This window comes from Gymnogyps californianus, chromosome 22, assembly GCF_018139145.2.
Source record: "Gymnogyps californianus isolate 813 chromosome 22, ASM1813914v2, whole genome shotgun sequence".
NCBI classification, from domain to species: domain Eukaryota; kingdom Metazoa; phylum Chordata; class Aves; order Accipitriformes; family Cathartidae; genus Gymnogyps; species Gymnogyps californianus.
The window spans coordinates 3,963,800-3,972,334 of record NC_059492.1 but is presented as its reverse complement, the minus strand read 5'-3'; the positions used below and the strand labels follow the sequence as shown (position 1 = coordinate 3,972,334).

Genomic DNA, 8,535 nt, shown 5'->3' with positions numbered 1-8,535 from the left:
TACCGATGTCATCATTTATTACCCTTTTCTTTCTAGTAGTTTATTTACAGCTGTGGAGAAAGACCGACTGACCAATTTGCTGAGATGGAATCTGCTCCGCGTTGCACAGTCAACTGTAAAGACTGTAAAATAGCCAAGCTGTCTTTGTTCGGGAGCCTGCAGGGCAGTTTATTGCTCTAGAATACATTTAGAATTTTGCTATTTATTGCCCTGTCCCGCCTCCCCTCCCACTTTCCAGCTTTGGAATAAACCCCTTTGTTCCACCACCTGCATTCTAGATGATAAATATTTTATATTATAAGTTTTATAATGAGTGTGAGGGTTGAGTTGACAGCAGGAGACACTGAAATCTTCAATTCATCCGTAACAGGCATACAGCGCTGGCAGTGATTCAGTCCTTCTACGCATTGCCTTGCCTCTTGCTCTGGACTCAAGTTTCCCCACTGTCATCAGCGTTGTTAAAATGGGATTTCTCGTGGTGGTTCCTGTTGGTTGTTAGACTCAGGCTGAGCCCTGTGCTTTTTTCACTGTACAGCTGGTAATCGGAGTTACTTCTGCCCGTTTTTTGTTTGAGGTGATGTTCTAAAATGGCAGCCTCAGACCTCAGAAGTGTCTTTGGACTCTCACCCATTGTTTTCTGCTCTTTTCTCTCTCCTTAAAGTTGTATTGACTCAAACTTCACTTTTCCAGATATTTCCATATTCCAGAGGAGACAGCTGCCCAGATTCAGTACATGGGACCCAGATCTAAACCGTACCATGACCGCCATTTTTACTAGGCAACTGTCCCCTAATTTCTGAGAGCTTGGTGTTTATGATCCGAATAACTCATCTTTTTCTATCTTGCATGCTCTCCTGCAGACCCATACCCTTTGAAGCAAAATACGCATCTACAGAACCTGCTGGCATAGGCCAGGCCGTGTCCGGGACGGAGTTCCAGGTACGTTTCTCTCCTCCCTCTTCCTGCTCTGGGAAAGGCCGCAGGGATGGAGGAGGTGGGAATCTGGGTCTGAAACAGTTGCAGAAGAGCACGGCCTAATTCTCAGTTCACCCCTTGACAGTTGGGGAGCTTCAGCACCGCGTTACCCTTTGCAATTGCCAGAGCATCCTGTCCCGTTGCTCAACGTGTTGTGTCTAGACACGTTCAGGTGATTTTGGTTCTCCCCATCCAGCCGCCCCGAGGGAGTTCCTGGTTCAGTGCCCACTGCCCTCGCTTTGGCAGGAGCGGGAACCGGACTTTCTTGGATGTCCGTGTGTGCAGTTATGGTTCTGGCGTGCCGCCAACGCCTTTTCCAGAGGGACACAACCAGCGGAGAGGAAATGACAACCGCTAACAGTTTGCAAAAGGCTAATTCTAAATGGAATTTCTAGGGACAAAGAAGAGGCGCTTCGTTAACCCACGGGCCATCTCCCCGCCGAAACCCCAGAGCCGGCGGCCGGCAACGCGGCCCTGCGCCCTCGCCGCTCTCCCCGGGGAACTCCCGCTGGAGGACGTCGCTTCGCTGCCCTCGGAAGTGCCCCGGCAAGGTAAGGGGTCGGGCCGCTGCCGCCCCCCTGCCCCAGCGCCGCCAGCTCCCCCGCCGTTCGCTCGGGTTCCCAGCCCCGGGCCGCTGCCCCCCCTCCCCGCCCTGCCCGTCCGCCCTCCCGGCCCGGCCCGGCCCGGCGCGGCGCGGGGCTCGGCGGCCGGGCTCAGCTCCGCGGATCCGCTGCGGGTTTTGCGTGCGGCAGCCTCCGCCGCGCCGAGCCGCCAGCGGCCGGGGCCGGCCCGCTCCTCCTTTGTGACGGGGGGGAGGCTCCCGTCCGGGCCGCGCTCCGTTCCGCTCCGGGTTTGGCAGGCGGCCGCGGCGCTGGGTAAAATGGCAGTGCTGAGCCTCGTGTCGGAGTGAGCCCCACTCGGCGGACCAGAGTCGGGAGCTGCCGCGCGGCTCGCCCAGCCCGGCCCCGCCGCCGCTCGGCCCGGCTCCGGGGACGGCGCCCGCCCGCCCGCCGTGTCCCCCCTCCCTCCCTCCCGCCTCTCCCGCACCGGGAGCCCCGTCCCGGGTCCCCCCCCCCCCCCCCCTCCTCCTCCTTCCCCCCCACTCCCTCCTCCTCCCCTTTCTCCGCCGGCTGCAACCGAGGAGGTACAGCGGGGCCAGGCCCCGGGAAGCCCAGCCCAGCGGAGCCCTCCCCGCCTCGCCAACCAGGCCGGGGGGGAATGAGCCCCCGCTGCCCTGAAGAGCCCGCCGCCGCCTGAGCGGGGAGCAGCAGAGCAGCGAGGCCTCACGCCGGCCGGCCAGGCAGGGAGCAGCTCGGGGGGGACCGGTCCGGGGGGGGGTGGCTGGGTGGGGAGGGGGGGGATCATGGCTGCTCAGGTCGCCCCCGCCGCCGCCAGCAGCCTGGGCGCCCCGGCTCCATCCGAGCTGAAGAAAGCGGAGGCGCAGCAGCGGGATTGTCCCCCGGAGGAGGCGGGGGGTGAGGCGGCGGCGGAGCGCGGCGGCGGCGGCGGCGAGAAGCAGGCGGAGAGCGAGGGCCCCACGGGGAAGGAGCTGCAGGACGGGGCCGAGAGCAACGGAGGGGGCGCAGGGGCCGAGTCCGACCTGAAGAGCTCGAACGGGAACCCGGGCCCCAGGCCCGCCGCTGCCGCCGCCACCCTGAACAATAACCTCCCGGAGCCGCCCGGTGGCGGCGGCAGCAGCGACGGGGTGGGGGCGCCGCAGCAGCAGCAGCCGCCGCAGCAGCCTCCCCCTTCCCACCCGGCCGCCTTGCCCCCGCCAGCCTACGGCTTCGGGCAGCCCTACGGCCGGGGCGCCCAGGCTGCTGCCGCCGCCGCCGCCGCTGCGGCCGCCGCCGCTGCCTTCCACCAACATGGCGGACAACAAAGCCCTGGCATGGCAGCGCTGCAGAGCGGGGGCCTGGAGCAGTCCTACCCGGGGCCGGCGGGAGCCCCCGCGGGGCCGCCCCCTCCCCAGAACTCGCACGGCGGCGCCGAGCACGGCTTCCCCAACCACCAGTACAACTCCTACTATGCGGCCGGGGCCGGGCGCAGCGCCGGCTCCTACCCGCCTCCCCCCCAGGCCTACGCCCTGAGCTCCCCCCGGGGCAGCGCGCAGAGCTCCGCTCCGGCGGCCGCCGGCGCCAAGTCCCCCGCCGCCGCCGCCGCCGCCTTCCAGCAGCAGCGCTTCGGGGTCATGGGGCCCTCGGCCGCCGGCGGCGCAGGAGGAGGGGGCGCCACCCCGCAGCCCACGGCCACCCCCACCCTCAACCAGCTCCTCACCTCCCCCAGCTCCGCCCGCGGCTACCAGGGGTACCCCGGGGGCGACTATAGCGGCGGGCCGCAGGACGGGGGAGCCGCCGCCAAGGGCCCGGCCGCAGCGGAGATGGTCTCGCAGTACGGCGGGGGCAACAGCCAGGGCTGGGCCGCGGCGTCCGGCGGGGCCCCGCCGAGGAGCCACCACGCGCCCATGAGCCCCGGGAGCAGCGGCGGCGGCGGCGGGGGACAGTCCCTCGGCAGGAGCCAGCAGGTAACGGCGGGGCCGCGTGGGGCGGGCGGCGCGCCGGGGGGGGGACGGGGGACGGGACCGGACCGGGACGGGACCGGGCCGGGCCGGGGGCGGCGGGGGGCGAGGGGCCCGGGGCGGGGGGACGGCGCCTCTCCCGCGGGTTCCCCCCGCCGGGCCGGCGCTGCCGGGGAGCTGCCATTGTCTGTGCCTGCTCGCTCGCTCTAAAATGGCTGCCTCGCCGCCTTCTCTTCCTCCCTCCCCAGCCTTTGTGCGAGGCTCCCGGCGAGCGGCCGCCGTCCTCCCCGCGGCCCCGGCCCGCTCCGGGGGCTCCGGCGGGGGAAGCAGGTCGGCCGCCCCCGGCGGAGGGCGGCGAGGGGCAGGCGAGGCCGGGCGCGGGGGGCCAGGGCTGCGGGCGGGCCCGCCCGGGCCAACGCGTGGCCCCGGCAGCGCCGCCGCCATCCGCGCCGCCGCCCCTGCCCCGCCGCCCGGCTCCCCTCGGCGGCCCCGCCGGCTCCCGCCCCGGGGGGTCCGCACCCCTCGGCGGGGACCGGCGAGGTCCGCCCGGGCCGCCGCGGTTCGGCCGGGCCGGTCGGGGCCATCTTCCCCGTCGGGCGGCCCGTGGGGCCGTCGGCCGGGGCCTGTGGCAGGGAGCGCTGGTAAACAGCTCGGCGATGGGAGCAGTAAGTGCAGATCTCTTTGGTTTGGGATTTGAATTATGGAGGTAAAATCCTTCTGTCAAAGCCAGGAGACAGTTGGTCTTAGGTTGACATCCTATCTGTGATCTGATTGGCTCCCCATCTCCTGCTCTTGGCCATTTATAATTGCCTCTGATGTAATGGTACAACAATCCTGATGAGCTCATAAACTTTTACACTCGGCTTTTCTGCCAGCCCCGGACCCACGGCAGCCCTGCCGCTTCGCTCCCTGCCTCCTCGTCCCCCCTCGCCGGAACCGGCCGTGACCTTGAGGCGGTTGGGTGGCAGCCCCGCATCGGCAGGAGCGGAGCCCCAGACAGCCTGCCCTTGTTGCATTGTGCCTGAAACAAAAGAGGAGGCGATGGCATTTTGTTTGTACCTTGGGTTTATTTTGCTTGTGATGTTTTATGCAGCCTGGAATAGAGTCTGTGTTGTTGGAACAGTGGCAGGGCTGCTCTGCACAATGGGCTTGCTGTTTATTTTGGTTATGTGACTTTCCCTTTGGTACAAATGATTTCTTTGACGGATCTGAGGATGCGTTTGTTCCTGGCTAATTTTGGCCCTTTTCAAAACTGGGGCTGTTTGGATTCTTTATTAGATGGAGAATGTGGGGGTTTCTGGGGTATGTTACAGCCTTAACAAGAAAAAAACCCAAACAACAAAACAATCAAGACCAAACTTGTGTCTGAAGCACCAAAAATGGTGAATTATCAATTTACGTTCAATAGAGCTTTAATATAGGACAGGCCTGAGCCTCTGGCTGTGTGTCTTAGGGCACATTTTGAGTTACTTTGAGTAACCGCTGATGTGTCTCCTTCCCCCCATAAATAAAGGGACTTACAATCAGCATCTGAATGTCTGTAGTGGTCAGGCTCAACAGTGTCAGAACTCCTTGCTTTTTGGAGGAGTGAAAATAGGAAAAACGAGCCTGAGAATTATGTTTATTGTTGTGTGTGTAGAACAATTACCTGTTTGCTGGAACTATGGATGGCCAGAAAACGTGCAGAGGAGAAAGCAGTACAGTGTACGCATCAGACATTTTAGATACAGAGAAAAGAGGTGCTGGTATCTAATATCTGGAAACCTTGATTAAAACCAGGTTACTTTCTGTGTTTAGACATGCATCTCCAAGGCCTGTCGTGGCCTCGTGCAGGACGGACAGACTTCCCTTTTCATTCTGTGTACTTTGCTCTAACTTCAGGCCCTGGGTCGGAGACATTTGATGGCACGCAGTGTGACATGCAGCCTCCAGAGTTTCCCTTCTTGCTCAGTACTTCTCTTGTGTCGATCTGAAAACTGCTTAATTTTTGTTCCTTGATTACCGAAGGCAATGTCTCCTTCAGCGTCTTGAATTACTTAATTGTCTTTTCTGTCAGATTGAAATAGTGCTCTCTAAGAGAGTGGATCTTACCTCTGCTGTGGTCATCAAACTGTCCAATGGTAACTGGTAGCGAGCATTCGATTATCCTCAGTGAAGATTTCAGCTCCGCAGGAATACGTTCATGTATACCTGCAATACGTTCGGACAAATGTCATGGACGCGAGGGTGTTTACTTGAAGGTACTTTTTGTATCCTGAAAAATTTCAATTTAGATAAAATGTGTGCTAAAATGCGGTGTCAGATTGAACTTTCCAAGCAGGTATTTTACTACAGCACATATCTGACAAAAGTGTACTTCTGTCAGTATTCTGATATGAATTTGTAAAAGAAGCTTATTTTGTCTTGGAAAATGAGTTTAACTTGATTCCACAAGCTGCTGATATATCGTGTATTAATAATATCCGAGTAACTAGTCCCATCAACTGGAATTATTAATGAATAGTTGTTCTGAGAATTAGTTGAACTTTAGGTAGTACAAATAGTGTATATAAAAAGTAAACCAACACCCCCCCCATCCCGAAAACCAAACAACCCCCGCCAAATCCTTTTTGTGCCAAGGATTATTGGACTCAAACTGACAATTCCTTTTTTTTTTTTCTGCTGGAAGAAGAAAAGAACAGACTTATCTAGCATGATGAAGAAAGCTTCCACATGTCATCTGTGCTGCCCACAAGAAATGGTTGATTAATAATACTCCAGTCCTAAATTACAGCCTCGTTTCGCTGTGTATTCTGTTAAATTCCCTAGATTGGGAGAATTTAAAGCTTTGTGTCTTTTCTTTGTCTTGTACAGTGATGAACAGAGTGGGTACTTACCACCTAACTTCTGAGAAACTCTGGGAGAGCGAGAGGAGAATGTAATTCATCTGACCAAACACTAGAAAGAGAAGCATCTCTTGGTGCAGGCTTGGAGAAGACGATGTGGGAAGAGTGTGGGGTTCCTCCCCTCGGGTATCCTTGGGATAGTAAACCTGAGGTTTTGGGAACGTGAAGCAGGATGATGCAGAAAAGAGAAGTGCCTTTACTTCTTGATACTTTTTAGAATTTGTGAATGATGCCATAAGGAGAGTTTCATCATATTGCTCATCAAGAAAGGCGAAGTGATTCCTGGCGTGAAAGTTGTTTGGGTGGAATATTTCCTGTAATAAAATGAGAGTGTAGTCACTTGCGTAGAGGTGGACTCCAGTCTGTAGCCCTCACGGACACCTTTGCTTGCTGGCCGGTCCCAGGAAGGTGGTGCCGAGTGGGTGCCCCTGTGAAGGCAGGCGTGCTCTGCGTTTGTCGGGACTGCGATAGAGGACTTTGCATTTTCTTCTGATGACCTTTATAGCTGGGAAATGTGGAGTAGGATCAAGAGATCAGAATGGCTGTTTTACAGTGTGTGGGATGAGAAATCTGTGGTTTTCTGTGGGAATGTCTTCTAAGAAACCAGGCCAGGGATCTTAGTTTTCAATTTTTCCAGCTCTACCATGTATTTGTTTCCACCCCCCTTCCCTCAGAGCGTGTAGCAGTTCTTAATAATACACTGACTTTCCCAGTGTCTTGGGACTTAAAGAAAACTACTTAAGAGAAAGGACTTCCCTCCCTTTAATAGATGGGCATTTCTTGTGGTGCACGCTTTTGCTACAACAAACAATGTCTCCTGTAACGGGAGATGTCTTTGGATCGCATTAAACATTGACGTCTTGGATAACCTCCCCATAGGTGCACTGACATCTCTAGGCCTCTATTATAAGTTCAGTGAAGGCAGTTTAAAAATTGTATGTTAATTAAAAAAATGCTGTCGGGCCTGTTGCCATACAATAGCTATTTTTTGTTGACTTAGATCTCAACTTTAGTAGCAAGTGAGGCATGAAAAATGTTGTTGGAAATATGTTTTTTAAACTAAATTGGCACCAAATGGCTCTGTGCTGCCAATGAGCTGCGATATCTTGGAATCAGAAATTGAGACCTGGCTCCTGTTGCCTTGTGTCACGGGGCTTTTCCTTGCTTAGCATTGTTGTAATGTTAGGAGCCCTTGAATTGCTCGCGAGGTGTAGTACGCACTAGATCTTTCCAAGAAAAAGGAGAGTGGTACATCTTCTTTTTCTGGGGTAGGGTTTGCCTCTGAGTGATTTTAGGCCTTGTCTGTTTTAGAAAAAGTAGGAAAATTGTGCTAGTTTAGTTTTGTTGTTAAGTTCTAGTTAGTTCTGGTGTGGATGCTGAAGGTTTTGCTGGCTTGCCTTTTCAAATAGCCTGCGCTAGTCTGAAGTAAACTAGGGGTTCCCTGATTCTCTTAAAATCTCTTTGTTTTCTGAAATACCATCTCCTTGATGCTCGGTTTTGAGGTGACCAATGTTTCCAGGCAGGATATGCGTAGGATACGGGACAGTAAACCTCAGTTCTGACTCTAAGCTGGAGCTTTTTTCCCCTGCCCTTATCACCACCAGTTTACTGGGAAACCTGGGACAAACGACACGATTGTTCTGTAGTATTTTTTTCCCTGGTGAAATGGGGTTAGCAAGGCTTGCCTACCTGCCTTTTATGAAGTATAAATGAAATGGTCTGTCAATCCTTATTTATTATCTGGGCTAGGGGAGGGTTTCTACATCTGGTGTCTCTTGTAATCAAGTTGTTGGTTGCAAGACAGAAATGTGATTTCTGGAAGGTTGTATGTTTGACTTTCGGGCCTTTTTTTTTTTTTGGCTAGAATAGTTACTGGTTTCCTAAAACTGTCTGTTCAGTTTAATTCCTTTTACCTGCTACAACTTCTGTTTCCTGAAGCGACTGCTCAACAGATAGGCAGAACCTCTTCCCTGTTCTTAAATAATTCTAGAAACTGGGGTTGGGGGAAGCATGAGAATCAAGCGTTCTGTTATATATCTGTGTCTTACTGTTTTCGTAAGCTTGATATGTTCATAATACTTTGTTTTTTTCTGTAGTCTTATTTGAGAACAGTGGTCAATGAATACTACGTTACAGAAGTATTACACGAGACCCTAT

At 55.6% G+C, this 8,535-nt stretch overlaps 1 protein-coding gene across 2 annotated transcripts in view; it reads left to right on the top strand.

Annotated features, from left to right (window-relative positions):
- Positions 1 to 2,338: 2,338 nt before the first annotated feature.
- ARID1A (AT-rich interaction domain 1A) overlaps positions 2,339 to 8,535 on the top strand; it is a 61,363-nt gene continuing 55,166 nt past the window's right edge. For both annotated transcript variants that reach the window (XM_050909884.1, XM_050909883.1), the window contains exon 1: positions 2,339 to 3,499. In XM_050909884.1, coding sequence (XP_050765841.1) covers positions 2,339 to 3,499 — 1,161 coding nt within the window. The remainder of the gene's footprint in view (positions 3,500 to 8,535) is intronic.